Source organism: Phytophthora infestans, genomic scaffold (genome assembly GCF_000142945.1).
Source record: "Phytophthora infestans T30-4 supercont1.12 genomic scaffold, whole genome shotgun sequence".
Classification (NCBI taxonomy): Eukaryota; Oomycota; class Peronosporomycetes; order Peronosporales; family Peronosporaceae; genus Phytophthora; species Phytophthora infestans.
This window is the reverse complement of record NW_003303747.1, coordinates 1,381,775-1,396,423: the sequence shown is the minus strand read 5'-3', so window position 1 is coordinate 1,396,423 and position 14,649 is coordinate 1,381,775. Positions and strand designations below refer to the sequence as shown.

Here is a 14,649-nt window from a genome sequence, read left to right as displayed (position 1 = left end):
ACACAGGCACTTGGCCATTATGTTCGACGGGTATCTTGAGGACTATGAACATGCCCGAGAAGAGGCACTCAAGGCCATCGACGAGTATGCGCGCGCCTCCGATCCAAGTAAGCTGATGACTGCGTAACTATGTAGTCTGCAAGCAGCTCACAGTTTATCGCTGTAGCCAAGCGCGAGGAGCTCGTGGTGACTGCGAAAACTTGCGTTGACGAAGTCGAACGATTCGTACGAGACGATGTGTTCATTTAAACGGATTTTGTTGACCACACCTGACTTGTTTTGCGGTGACTTACGTCGGCAGATTCGCATTTTGGAGACTGAAGCGAAAAACGGCTCGACACCTGCAGCGAAGAGGAAGAGAATGGAACAAGTGCGCAACTGTCGAACCAAATGGACAACTTTGAAGAGCTCGCTGGAGAAGGAAATCTTGGTGGGCGACGCTCGTGTCGGAACATCGCCCGATTCCTGGAAGGATGCCAGCACGGTAATCCTCGCGTGAACCTTTGCAGAATCCTGGCTGGTAATTGATTTACCTCTTGTACATGATCTCGCGTAGTTAGAGCAAATGGAACGCTGCGCCGAACGCGTCGACAGGTTTGAGTTCTTTTAGTTTTTTATAATAATGGGTCAGTATCACTAACAGTGAGCTGCTTTATTTCTACATGATAGAAATGCTCGTCATTTGGATGAAGCGCAACGCACCCTGGCCCAAACGGAAGCAATCGGTACGAGTTTGTATGGACCTCAATGCTCTTTTAAATGTTTATATCATCGAATGATTATCTGAATTGCAGCGGAGAATGTCGGTAACAACTTGATGCAGCAGCGCAATCAACTGGAGCATACGGAGCTAAACGTACGTCGCTCTACACTATTGCTCCAGCGCAAACGAGCTGCAACTGATACATTGCTTCTGTTGCTTCGAAATAGGTCGCACAAACGCAAGAAGACACCGATGAAGCGAAGGGTCACATCCGATCCATGGCGTGCAAGGCATTGACCAGTCGAATTTTGCTGTTGCTGGTGATATTGGGCCTTGCTATCGCCATCGTGCTGGTTTCGTACTACAAGTGGTATCCGCGCAACAAGAAGGACTATTTGGGCATTTTGCCTGGGTCGGGTAACTCTACTTCCGGTAGCACTGGATAAACTGCTTGCAGTGAAAGAATTAGAAAATAAGGAGATAAGCAGGAACTGCATCACAACGAAAGCTTCATGAGGCTTTGTTCTTTTTTTTTTGGAGGGGGGGGGAGGTACATACTAAAGTACTGTAGTATTGGACATTTGCTAGACTCTTTTCTGATTTTTCATCCTAAAAATGCCTTCGAGGAGCGATCAAGCAGGATACTGGACCAATAACAGCGTATAAGGACAGCCTACAGGCGCTTGAAAAGCCTCGATCCAAAGCTGATACATGTTGAGCTAAGTTACACCAAGCAGCCGTAGTCCGGCGAGATTTGCAAGAACACGTCGTCAAAAAACCTTTCACTACTGTAGTCCACTTGGCTCGCGTGGGCCGTGAACTCCTCGTCCGCATCATTCAGAGACCGTACGTCGGCATACTTGGTCTCCGAAGGCAGGAAATCGAGATCTGCGCTGTCAAAGGCGCTGGGAGGGTAGTCTTCGACGAACGCCTTCTTGTGACTGGCGGGCGACGCCTTCATAATGAGGTCAGCAGCTTTGTCCGAACTCGACTTGGCCAAACTGTCAAAGTGGCCGTAGAACTGCTGTTGAGCGTAGTAGTTCTCGTTGAAGTCCTGCTCGGTCTTGAGACCTCTGTCGAAGAACGACAAATGGGCCGGCGGCAAGTGCATCACCTGGCTTCTACGGATACGGAGGTGGGCAGACCCGGCGGGGATGACGTCGCCCAGGGTCTTGGCATTCCCGTCGGTAGGGCTAACGGTGCAGTCGTAGAAGCCCAGTTCAGTGCCGAATCGCGGACTCTGTGACGCGAGCGAGTCGTTGTCGTTCTCGGACTCGGCGTCTTCGTCGTCGTCATCGCAGGCCAAGAGCTGTTGGTGTTGTGGCCCGAGACGGCCAGACGGATCCAGTCCGTAGGTCTCCGGGGCCATGAGTCTGTCCAATTGGCACTTGAATGTGGCATACTGCGCCTGTTGCTTGTCGCTGAGCGGCGCCTGTTCCTGGCAACGATTGAGCTCCTGCAGCGATCGCTTGAGGCTGCGCACCTTACGGTACGGCCAGTGACGAATACCGATGGCCCGGCAGCGTTTCTTGAAGGCTGTGGCACGGACTCCGAACTTTTCGGCCGCCACCTTGAGTGGCAAGTGGAAGTGCAGGCTGAAGGCCTCGAAGTTGCACGTCGGAGACATTGACAGGAAGGCGCTCTTCCTGGCCGCGTGGGCCCGCGCAGCGTGGCCATCGCTCATGACGGGGCTCTGCATGTACACGTCCTCGAGGCTGGAAACGAGTTGCAGATTCAGCGGCGCCAGAGATTCCGAATGCTGCAACATTGGCAAAGTTGGTTCTGGTATTTTTGCGATGGACTGTTATGGTTGTGAACGAGAGAGCTCAACTTTGGGAATGAGATCGATGCTGGCGACGGCAGAAAGATCGCAAAAAGCCAAAACACGCAAATTCCACGTTTCAATATGGAAGATTGTATGCCGCAATTTTCTGGAAAACAGGCGGAGCCTACAACAGCGGGCACGAAACGACGAAGGCTGAACTCACCGTTGCCAGGTGAGCCTGTGGCAACGTTCACTTTGTATGTTGTCACGGAATTTCTGGCTGCACTGCCAACGGATAAAAAGCAAGCACATGCAAGAAGAAGTGCGGCGTGGCAAGGTGAGTCCAGTGAAAGATGAAATTGCCTCATTAGCACGCTTGCGAGCATGAAGAGCGTTGCGCACCGTTTCGCACGCGCAGACGGTGATTTATAATTGCGATCTTGAAAGGACGTAAATAGTATCCGATAATTTGTCATTGATTTTGCCTCTGCCGGCCTTTTTGCTGGGAGTGCTTTGCCAGCAACAAAAGCTGCCTATAATTATTGTTGCCCAGACTGTGATGTCTTCTTTGCCTTTGCCTTCTTCGTAATTGTCACCCGTGGCAACATGAATCTACCGAATGAGCATTCATTCGGTGATCGAAATTCCGGCTATAAATCAACTTCAACATGTGCCAAAACTTTTGCAAGAGGCAACCCAAGTTGTGCTGTCTTGAACAATGTTCTCTGCTCGTGCTAAAAGCTACGTGGGGACACCTCGTTGATGGCACGCACTAGAGATATTCCCATTTCACGTTCGGCTGCAGCCACTACACTTTCGTTGCTTATTGCCTCTCCCTACCATCACTATAATTCGATACGTCCGAAAGCAACCTGGCAACTTCGTCTGGTGAAACGGCCTCCCCTGTGATAATCGGATCGCCTCGTTGCGAACAGGGAACGCCTTGGTCGTCAGCAAGTTCAGCAATTGCTCTTTCTCCAGCAGCTTCTCAACCAGTCGTTGCCTCTCGGAAGAGCTCATACGTCTCTCAGATTGTCGCCCGTGCTGAGGACTGCCTAGCAAACTGCCACTACTGTGTGACGGCATCACGAGTGGGAGCTGCGAGACGTGCACAATCTCACCGCGAATGTCTTGAACGCACTCTTTGATAACCATTTCAAGCTCCGTGTGGTTTTGCAACTCGAGTTTGTATGCTGTGCGCACCTGTTGCAAATTTCTTCTTTCCACCTCCAGCAACCGCTTCAACCGTTTGATTATTTCCTTGTACCGGTTGTCACTGTCCGATGCCATCGTCAGCGTCGTGACTCCCGCCGTATTAGGTCGCTGAGCCATTGCAAGACTAGTTGCTGAGTCTCGATAATGAACTTTCGGCAGGGAACTCGCGGAGGCGGTGGCAAACAGTGCCTGCGACTGGGAGTGATGATGGTTTTGTTGCTGTTGCGGTTGTCCTGACTCCCGTAGCTGATCTAACTGTTGGCGTAGGCCTTCAAGTTCCGTTCGCAGCGACACGTTGTCCTTCTTGACCGTCACAAGTTGCTTGACGAGAAATTCGCGATCGTTCTCTTGCGTGGAAAACTGCGTTTTTAACCGTTGGTTTTCTCGAGTCAAGCTCTGATTTAACCTATCGAGTCGATCCGCCAGTTCCTTCGTCCACTCTACTTCAGTCTCAAGCTGCTTGCTCTTCTCTATCCACGCAGACGCACCATCATCCGTCTTGTTTTTCTCCGATTCAAGCTCCTCCTGCACACTGTACAGTCGTGCTCGAAAAGCTCGCAGAAGATCTTTTTCTTGCTCTATTTTGGTTAGTTTCAGTAAAACAGGTCAGTTCCATGTCAAATAGTCATGATGCTTCACAAACTTGCCTTGCAGAATTTTGCTGGTTCGGTCCTGCACTTGGTCCACACTATCGAGAATACTCCGATGCATGGAGCGCACACGATCCATCGATGCATCCAACGTATTTTCCTTACTTTTCTTCGCGCGAGAATCTGAGAGCAGAGCCTCCAGCTCATTAATCCTAACCTTGTACTGCCGTTCTCGACGCACATAAGTCTCCTGCATTCACCACGTTCGCGTAAGAAAAGGTTTCAAACGCATGTAGTGTGCAGTCGACGCACTTACTTGTCTTCTGGCGAGCTCCTCGTTCATCTGAGTAACGATATCTTTCTGCTCGACGCCATTACCGTGCTCATCAAAAGATGGAACTGCTGAATTCTGCTCTGCGACGGCACTTAACCCCAAAATCTTGTTGCGGAACTTTGCCGTGCTGTCCTCGGGGCTGCCAGGCTGCGACGCACCATTAGCAAGACGAAATCTCTTCGCTTCAAAGCACAAAATGTACCTTTCGCCCTGCTGGCTTGACAGCTTTGTTGCCTCTCGCGGGCATGTAGATGCACTTGTCGTAGTGTACAATTACGCCAGCAGACAACAAACACACTTGTTGCCTCTGCACAGAATTTGCGTTGTTGCAAGTGTATTTTCAGGCACGTACTTGACTAAAAATATGTTGCCTAATAGTGAGTTCGATCACAACAGACAGCGTTTCGAGATGCACTCACACAATCTAGTCGCTGTATTACGACGGCGATACATTTATCGCACTGAGCCGCAGGGTGAATCTCTGCTGGCTGCAAAAGTGCTCACTCCATTTAGTTTTATCGCATCTGCAAGGGGTCTGTTGCCAGTTGGGTCTCCAGCACCTGCAACTCACGGTTCATCTTCGAGATCGCTGCGAGGTGGTGAGGGAGTGGCGACTGCCTCTCCATCGTGATCGGGTGCATCGTCAAGTACGATTGAGCGTGGAAATCTCTCAAGATGGCAGTCATCATACTGGGCGACGCTGATTCCGTCACTTCGCCGTCCTTGGATGCCGTGTCCTCCTCTAATAATATATGCACAAGTGCCACCTTGAGTACCCTCGTCTCCCGCTTCTGCGTCAATGTGTGTTGGCCGTGTAGTAACGTGGTGGTTTTCCATGCGTCGCTGCCTGTGAAATACAGAGCCCGGCTGCTATCACGTGCTGCCGTATTCTCTTGAGGAGATATGACAGCGAATCCGAGATTGTCGGACACGTACAGCGCCGTCGATGCCGGATCTTCACGCAGCTGCACCTCGTTGTACGACGCAGCCGTGAGTTGGACGAGCAACACGTACGACAGTAGCGGTCTATAAGCTACGGGGATCAACTCCTCCAACCGATTGGACCGTAGAAACTCCCATACTGACTGCTCCATGTCGTCCAGAGATGAGGATGATGAGGATGATGCACCACTCATGACCAGTCTTGTGATCACAAACACACTCTTGTCACCGAAAAGCGAAAGAAACTGCAACATCTTCCGCATCATCTCCAGCATTGCCTTCTCAAGTCCCTTTTCTTCTTGCCCGACTGCTATCATGTACGTCTCGAGAACTGAGCCAACCGCATCAGTGCAGCTACACGCGATCCACTTTCGATCTTCCGAGAGCAAGTACCCTCCGTACACGTATGGCTGCTCCGTCTCACCCTCCTGACTCACAATAGCCGTGTCTGTTCTCCAGTCTGCTAAGTGATACAACCTCTCGCACAAGAAACGTGATCGTCCAGCACTACTGGAACCTCCGTCGACTGGCTTGAGGTTCAGGTTCTCACACACACGATCGTACAGACCGAAGCACTTTGGCATCAACATGAACGGACTCGGGTTCACCTCCACTTCATACAGGTCGTCCAAGTACACCATCTCTATCGTCACGCTGTCTTTCCATCCACTGACTTCAGCGATGTCTTCTGTGCCAAATAACCCGCTTGAAAACGCTCCCAACGTCCACATTTTGTGCTTCACATCGCTTCGACGGAACGGCGCCACTAGGTACACCACATTACCCACCGCTGATCTGGAGAAGGCTTGTGTCTTTTTGATCGCACCAGACGATAGCACAGGGTTTAGCACCTTCCCAGCGGCACGGAAATTCGCAAACGGATCCTTCATACTCTCCGCGCAACCCACAAGTACTAGTCCGTTGGGAGCGTCCACTTTGGCGTAATGGTTTCCTTCCACTTGCGTCAAATCGACTGGAGCTAAATCGCCCATGCGACATTGCGCGTACATGCTGCGAAAGCACGTGAAGTACGAGAGCGCAAGCGACGCGAGCCACTGCGATGGAGACTGCGGACACACGATCACGTAGTCCACTGGTTTGGGCGCCGCTACTGGATGCAAATCGCGCAATAAATATTCCGATATGATAGCGGGTTCGACATGGTAGCTTGACTCCAGCGTGGACACACACACTTTCGGTTCCTCCACTTGGACACACTCTATTCTCCTGGCGTCGCTTGCCTTGGTCGGAGCTTGAGCGTAGTCCTCGAAGCTCATCCACCGTCGATCACGCCCAGTTTTTCTAACGTCACTTTCGTTCTTGTCCCCCTTTCGAAGGAGCAATATTAGACTCTGTAAATATGGCTGCACGCGATCGGCCACCTCGTTCTTCTCTGCCGAATTCGCTACAGAGGTCTGGAGATTTGAGTGTGCAGACCACGTTTTGATCCCGTTTGGCTCTTGTCGCCACGTCACCATCGCATCAGAGGCTGACATCTGAATCCCCATAGAAATCTCGGCGTCGCGTAACGTGAAGCAGTCCAAATGGCTCCATAACCTCAAGGATTCCTGGCATGCTTGCTCCTCAAATGCAGCTCCGTCAAAGTCGAGCAGCAGACGACGCTGGTGTTCTTTCTTCTGCTGCCGATCCTTCGGATACTGCAGCTTTGAGTACTCAGATCTCCAGTACTTGAAGCGGTCCGAGTACAGACGCAGACGCAGCTGCTCAACTGTTGCACGGTTTATTGAGAGTCGACCTACAGTGGCTCGAAGTGGGGGCGGAAAAAAGGCCTCTGCGTTCGGCAGGAGCTTGACTTTGGCCGACACACTAGTTGTCAACCGTTCCTCCATCACCTTGGCCTCATCGTCCACGTAGTCTTGGAGAGCCTGCAACAGAGGATGCGTCTTCACCGGTCGACCATCCAACGCCTCTTGTTGTTCGTCATGAGAGAGTGACTCCACCAGAGATACAGCCACACTCAGCGGCTTCGTGTCATGCTTGGGTCTGGTGACTGTCGGCTCCAATTTCGACAGAGAGGCCTTGGCCATGGAGAATAGCTGGGCAGGATTCAGCGCAGCTCCCTTCACGCCATTGCTACTGAGTGCCAAAGGTTCTGTCTTCATGCTCGGACCACTTCCATTGGATGTGACAGGCCCAAATGTCAGGGTAAACGCCGCTTCCTTGCCAGCCTTCACTTTGTAGCCTCTTCGCCGCCGTTTAAAGCGTCGAACTTCAGAGTCCACATGCAACTGCAGCTCGTCGTCATGAGGAAGCGTCATGCAAATGATCGGACCTGTTGCGTCGGGCGAATTAACGTGCGTGTCTGGAGACACTGGCGCAAAAGACTCGTCGCTCTCACTCGAGTCGGAGCTGTCGCGCTTTCGTTTGGCTTTGGAGGCTCCCGTAGCCACAGGTCGTCGCAACAACTCGTCTGATTCCACCTCCGTCTCCTGGTTGTTGTCCTCCTCCTCTTCCTCTGCGTCTTCTTCGTTCTCGTCCTTTTTCACCTCGTCTTCATGTCCACTGCCGTCACCGTCATCCTTTCTCCGCTTATGCCTACGCTTCGAGACTGCATGGAACCACGGAGACACGTCTGTATACTTGGTTTCAGCTACTATACGCGGCACCAAACCGTCCTTCAGATGCCACACATCCACCACGGAATGGTCTTTTTGTGACGGTAGACCCACAAGTCGTTCCCAAGAGCATCTCGTGTCTCCCAACTCGTCACCAAACGACGACAATGAGCCATCTCGTCTCACCACATCCACAGTCACAGTCAGTAAATGGCTCGGCTCAAACAACTGGAAATGCAGCTGAAAAGCTGGTACAGGGAGCTCCTCTTCAAGGTACACTTCCACGTGGTTCAGTCGAGTCAGCGATGGACAGCGGAAAATGAACTTGGCGTCATTGGGCTCGAAGAACCCACCCTCGGTGAGTACAAACTCCTCTTGGGCGACCAGTTTCTTGCTCAAAATTGAGTCTAAAGCAGCGAAAACCTGCTGCTGAATGTTTCTATCCAGAGACTCCTCATTGCCAGTCCAGGAGCCTGTGGACGTCTCACAGACGCCTGTAGGCGGCTCAGCAGGGACGGCACTTGGCATCCCGTTGACGATGAAGACCCAGAGCTCAGAGGAGGAGGAGGCAGCGTCCTGCTCCGTCCGTTGGTCCTCAGTGAGGACACACACCGCGTTGCGTTGCCGTAGACGTTGGTGGAAGATCGACAGGGCCGCGTCTTCGGCCTGTTTGGACCCGGATTTGGCCGCCTTTTTGGAGTTCGTTTTCTTCTTGCTCGTCTCTTCTACTGGTGCGACGCCGTACACGTGCCATTGCAGCGATACTAGTTCACACTGTGTGATTAATTATGAGAGATAAATTAGTACGTCATTCTCCGACGAAGCATAAAGTTAGAGGACCCGCCATCACTCTACGTACGAGGGCGAAGCAGTTGGTCGTGAGCGTCGGAGCAGACCGCACTCGCTCCATTTTGAGAAGCCTGGCGAGACGCGAAGGATTCTTCACACGCTCTGGACGTGGCAACACACTCTTCCACGCACTGTCACAAGCCCGAGGACACGCGCGCACACGGTGCTGGTATGAATTTTGGTAAGCGGGCGCGGATGCAAATAGTATCTACTTAAACAGGTTCCCAATTTAGTGTATGCTACATAATATATCAAGGCACTTCAACCACGGGCGACGCCAGCAATTTGCAGTTTACCAGTTCTGCCGACTAAAAGCAATGACACACAGTGCAGACCCACCCATGCTCGGTGTCGGTAGTGATGCTGTCCTCGCTGCCCTGGCCACTGTAGTGCGCAAACCCAAGCGCCAGCCCACGAATACGAAAAGCTCTGGTGCCACAGCAACTCAAGCATCTGCAACACCGAAGTTTCCGTTGAAGACTTTAGGCCCATCCGATACAGATGCGCCTTTGTTCAATACTGTAGTCCCAACTGTGCTTCTCAAGACGAGGAAATCCTCTGCGATCTCAGCACCCCTAAAGGTGACTAGGATGGGATCTCCATCCACTAAACGTCCACCTGGTGCAGCCTCACGGATGGTCGGTAGCGACAACGACGAGGAGCTTGCCACTCCCACCACTACGGTGCGAAAACTCAAATCGAAGACTGGAAATATTTCTATTCCAGGAGCTGCAACATTTCCGCTTGTCAGTGTCGGTCCGTTAGTTGCCGACACACCGATGCCTGACACCGATGCCATTGCAGTTGGAGCTAATACACTTGATGCTGAATCGCCCCATCCTTCGACGACTACGGATGATTCGTTGCTGGTATCGCCGCGCTCAGAGGCACACTCGCCATTTGCCGACACCAGTTTATCGATTGCGAAACTTGGTGCTGTCAGTCGATATAGCGTTAACACGAAGCTGAAGCAGTCCGCAGCGTCCATCGACCCCAGCTCGAATCCAATCGAAGTGCCCAACTTCGTGGACTTGACAGAGTCAATAGCAAGTCCTCAAGCCAAGCTGAACTCGCTCAAGCACCAGGAAATGGTCAAGTGTCCTCGGTACAATATCAATGTGTCACGGAAGTGGGAGGAGCACGACATGTCCAAGTGTACTGTACTAAACACAGTCGTCGAAGTGCTGCCGGACATTCGCTTCACCGATTCAGAAACGAGTTACCCGACAACTTTCAACCAAAATCGGACGGAGGTGAAGAAGCGAGCGAAGGGCTCTGTGGTCGACTTCTGGTTCAACGGCGACAGTCGAGGAGAAAATGAGCTCGTAAAGTACGTCAAGGACGCTACGAAGACGATCAAGATCGGGGTCGATATACTGCACCATGAGGGGATGATCAAGGAGCTAGGAGCCGCCGTGGGTCGAGGCGTTGTCGTCCAGGTCTTCATACATTTCAAGAAAGCTCGTGACGGAGGGCTTGCCTGGATCAAAGAGCTCCTGGAAGCCGGCGTCCAGGTGTGTCATAGCACGGAGAAGTTCGAGTGGAAACTCGCGCTTTTTGACGGTCAGATCCTGGTACAAGGCTCGCAAAGCTCCATGAACGATCCACAGGAATTCAACATGGATCACACAATGGTGCAGACCGGAGCAATCGGTGAGAATCGTGCTGTGCCTTGATGAGTGCTCCATTGTCCTCCTTGACGTTGTCTTGTCAGTGTCTGTATTTGAATGTCAGTTCGACAGGATGTGGAAGGTTGCAAGCCAGAAGACGACGAAGAGAGGGAAACGAGCAAGAGTTGCGGACTCAGAAGAGTCGGAGCCGGGTAAGAAGCGAAAGGCAGAGAAGAGGACATGCTTCCCTACAACCCTTTCGTTCTTGGAGATGCTAGGACTGTAGGTCGGGCATTTCGTAAACGTCTTGTACTAGCGTAAAGCACTTTTTTCTCGTGATTTTCACGTTGATTATCCCAAATGCAGCCGGCCGTCAACAAGCATGGACCTAACGCCCTTCACTTCCCTCACATTTGTGCGTGGCCCCCAATGCAGCTAAAGAGACCAAGCTACGCCTTCTGCATGGTCGCTTCGATCTCCTCGACTGTCCGTGGCACCTTGCTCATGCACTCGACGCCCGTAGCGGTAACTACAACATCCGACTCGATTCGGACTCCGCCCGTGCCACGGAAGCGAGACAACATCTCTTGGTTGACGAACTTGGCCGTCACAGGGTTGGCCAGCACTGCCTGGATCTGGGCCTCGATGAAGTAGCAGCCCGGCTCCACTGTCAGCACCATGTTCTTCTCCAAGTTTCGCACACAACGAAGCTTGGCCAGGATCTTCTTCGTGGAGCGCTCGTAGCCGATGGGGATGCCGCCAACGTCGTGCGTGTCCAGGCCCATCATGTGGCCCAGGCCATGAGGATAGAAGTAGGCCGAGATCTCGTGATCCATCAGTTCGTCCACTGTGCCATTCTGGAAGAGACCGTACTCCAGCAGATGCTGCGTCAGCACGCGGTGCGACAGCAAGTGCATGTCGACGTAACTAACGCCAGGCTTGATGGCCGCCATGACGGCGTCGTGGGCCTTGAGCACGCCTTCGTAGACCATGCGCTGATCAGCAGAGAACGCGCCATTCACTGGCCATGAGCATGTGATGTCCGAAGTGTAGCCATGTAGTTCTCCCCCCATGTCATTGAGGAACAGGTCACCATCTTCAAGAAGTTTGTCATTCGGTGCACCAGCGTGGCCATAGTGCAGAGCAGAGGCGTTGTGGCCACTACCGCAAATGCAAGTGTACGCATGGAAGCGAGCGCCTCCATTACTGTACACGTAATGCAGAAAGTCACTCTCGGCGTGGAACTCCATCTTGCCCGGACGGATGTTCTTCATCACGTTGATATGAGCGCGAGACGACAATTTGTTGACAAAGCGAAGCAGCTCCAGCTCCTTCTCCGTCTTAATCACACGGGATTCCACCAAAACGGGGTGTAGTGCCGTCTTGTCCACCTCGAACTTCTCGATGCCCTCAAAAGTCGACGTCGTGGTCGTTTCCAGGCCGCTGTCCGTGTTCTTGCCGTGCAGCACATACAGCTTCTTGGCCTTGAGCTTATCGGCCAACACGGCCGCTATCTCGTCCATGTAGAGGACCTCGTCCACCTTGTAGTGTGCCTTGAAGTAGGCCGGTGGCTTGCGGTCACCGCACCAGAGTTCCCACTCATCGCTCAGTCGGGGCACGAATAGCACGGCCTTGCGTGTCGTCAGGTCAACCAGACCCGCGCATCCCGGCTCGCGCACCCCAAAGAGATACTGGAAGAAGCTCTCCTGGTGGAAATTGTACTGGATGTCCGTATCATAGCGGTCCACCTCAACGCCGCCATGAAGGAGCATGGCGGCCGCGCTGCTCTTGGCATCCGGGTGCGTCTGCAAGAACTTGCGCACGACGTTCTGGCGGATCTGCACGTGCATGGAGAAGTCGATGGGGAAGAGCTCGTAGCCTTCGGCCGGGTCGGCCAGCACTTGTCCGTTTTGCACCATCGCCACGTGCGCATGGCCGTTGGCTGATCCGTTCATGGCCGCCGCGTTGGCGCTCGGCCTGCGCTGACCAATGCCCTTGCGGTTCTTGGGATCGTAAGCTGCCGCGCGTTTCTTCTGTAACAGGGCAATGGAGGCCATAGCCGCTGTGGCCGTGGCTGCGGCCAGCAGTCCGCTCACGTGCTCCGTACTCATGGGCGACGACTCAAGCTCGTTGATTAGGCCGTTATTATGGTGCGAAATTCGGTAAAACCTGAGAGTATCTACCGCATCTGACAGAAAAACTGTTTTTCTGTCAGATAAACAGTTTTAATCAGTACCAAAACTCTCCTTAAAATCGTCCAAAATCTGGACGAGTTTAAAAAATGTCAGTACAGTCGCACCTCGGGGTGGACCATATAGAGTCTACGAGCTGCGAATATTTATAGAGGAGCAGATGGAATCCAGATGTACTACTTTGTATTACCTTAATTAAGTACAAATCATCTTCGACACAATACCAGTGTGATTCCAACAGTTTCGTATGGTCATTGTCGATACGTCTTGCCAACCTTCTGAGCACCACTTCATCGCTGTATAAATATTGACGGGGGTATACGTCTCGCCTTTGTAAAACAGAGACAGTGTCCATGATGGCTCTGTGGCTGCCTTCCTGCACAATGTTTGCTTATTGGCGAGATTCAACGTAGAATAGGCGGACGGGCGACGTGCCATGGCCTTTTGCGACAAAATTTATAATAAGCTGTTGTATGGTGAAGTGATTGAGCTGATACATCGTGGCGGAAGTGCGGCGTTTCATCCCTCCTTGAGGTTATTTGGTCCAAAGGAGATGGGCAACTCATTTGCGCAATGCATGTGGCCCCATCATTAGATTGTGCAGGTTATTAAGCCATACCGGGGCCGAAAACGAGGTGCACGTGTCAACCGGTACAGACAACACCGGCTCTGTTCGATTAGGGCTCTATTTTCAGATCCAAACGAGTGGCTTAGTGAAACGTATACAAGGCTAAAAGGGTAAAAGCCCCCCCTGTTTGGCCGTAACGTTTTACATGTGGCTTACTTTGACAACACGCGTTGTGACGCGGTCACACAGCACCTTGCGCTAGAGGAAGTTAGCTTCCGAGAGTATACAAACTCTCAGTGAACGGCAGTTCACATCCTCTCTTTATCAAAAGAGAGCGAAGTGACCTGTTTAAGGTAGAATGTAAACTGAGTATATTTATAGGTAGATAAAGCTTGGGTTTTATACAAACTATTATGCACCTATTTAAATGCAATGTCACCAGACAATGGTTGGCTTTGGACGACCTTGGTACCTTGTACCAAATATCCCGGAGTGTGACGTGTCAGACTTCATGTAACCAGGGGTACACTTAGGGCTACGTAGCCCGTTACATCCTCCCCCACTTAGGTTCGGTTCACCGACCAATCAGAATGAAGAAGTGCTCGTCACAAACTTTCATTCTCAAAGTCGAAAACCATCGACTTGGCCGCGCGAGCGCGGCGGAGGATCACTTCAATGTTAGAGCCTCGAGCAGCAGTCTGTGCGCTCTTCTTCTTGGTCTCCACTTCAACCGTTATCCATGCCTCGTGGAACTGCAAAGAGCGGTGCGAAGACACGCGCCAAGGCTGCTGCCGGAAAGGCGCAAGCTAAGAGCTCTAAGCCTCACGGCAAAGGCTCTGCACCTCACGGCAAAGGCTCTGCACCTCAGGAGGCTACTAAGGTGGCCTCCGAGGCGATCGGTTCCTCGGGTGACGCGGCTGTGGGCAAGCGAGCAAGCAAGCGCCGCAGCCCGTCGCCCTCGGCCTCTCCAGACAACCGTCCGAACCCTTGTTTCATAGAACGTGAGTTCGACTCTGGCAGTGAGGATGAAGCCGAGTCCGAGAGCACGCACGATGCTCCTGCGGGCTCTGTGGAAGGGCACAGCCCAGTGCCTAGTGAGCACAAGGACAACAACGTGCAGTCGCTCGCTAGTGAACAAGGTGATCACAGTCCCAGGACGTCTGTGTGCTCTGAGAGCCCGGCCGTCAAGGCTAAGGGCACTCCCAAAGCTGGTGGCGACGAGGAAGAGAGCCCTCGCAAACGTCTCTCGCTTGCCGAGGGTCTTGCGCGTGCTAAGGCCTCTAAATCCGAAAGCGCCAAGCCATC

The 14,649-nt window shown here is 52.4% G+C and overlaps 5 protein-coding genes across 5 annotated transcripts; 1 reads left to right on the top strand and 4 right to left on the bottom strand.

Annotated features, from left to right (window-relative positions):
- Positions 1-3: 3 nt before the first annotated feature.
- PITG_07959 (uncharacterized protein) lies at positions 4-1,149 on the top strand (the record flags this gene model as incomplete). The annotated part of the gene is made up of 7 exons (XM_002904119.1): positions 4-107; positions 167-225; positions 302-484; positions 557-594; positions 670-725; positions 795-856; positions 931-1,149. The coding sequence occupies 7 exons, from the start codon at positions 20-22 to the stop codon at positions 1,147-1,149; spliced, it is 705 nt and encodes a 234-aa protein (XP_002904165.1).
- Positions 1,150-1,427: 278 nt separating this feature from the next.
- PITG_07958 (uncharacterized protein) lies at positions 1,428-2,529 on the bottom strand (the record flags this gene model as incomplete). The annotated part of the gene is made up of 1 exon (XM_002904118.1): positions 1,428-2,529. One exon carries the CDS (start codon positions 2,469-2,471, stop codon positions 1,428-1,430), a length of 1,044 nt encoding a protein of 347 aa, XP_002904164.1.
- Positions 2,530-3,291: 762 nt separating this feature from the next.
- PITG_07957 (uncharacterized protein) lies at positions 3,292-4,420 on the bottom strand (the record flags this gene model as incomplete). Its single annotated transcript, XM_002904117.1, has 3 exons — positions 3,292-3,313; positions 3,409-4,261; positions 4,327-4,420. The coding sequence occupies 3 exons, from the start codon at positions 4,418-4,420 to the stop codon at positions 3,292-3,294; spliced, it is 969 nt and encodes a 322-aa protein (XP_002904163.1).
- Positions 4,421-5,122: 702 nt separating this feature from the next.
- PITG_07956 (uncharacterized protein) lies at positions 5,123-9,035 on the bottom strand (the record flags this gene model as incomplete). Its single annotated transcript, XM_002904116.1, has 2 exons — positions 5,123-8,899; positions 8,985-9,035. 2 exons carry the CDS (start codon positions 9,033-9,035, stop codon positions 5,123-5,125), a joined length of 3,828 nt encoding a protein of 1,275 aa, XP_002904162.1.
- A 1,998-nt stretch (positions 9,036-11,033) lies between these two features.
- On the bottom strand, positions 11,034-12,898 carry PITG_07955 (xaa-Pro dipeptidase, metalloprotease family M24B, putative; the record flags this gene model as incomplete). The annotated part of the gene is made up of 3 exons (XM_002904115.1): positions 11,034-12,763; positions 12,821-12,848; positions 12,884-12,898. 3 exons carry the CDS (start codon positions 12,896-12,898, stop codon positions 11,034-11,036), a joined length of 1,773 nt encoding a protein of 590 aa, XP_002904161.1.
- Positions 12,899-14,649: the final 1,751 nt, after the last annotated feature.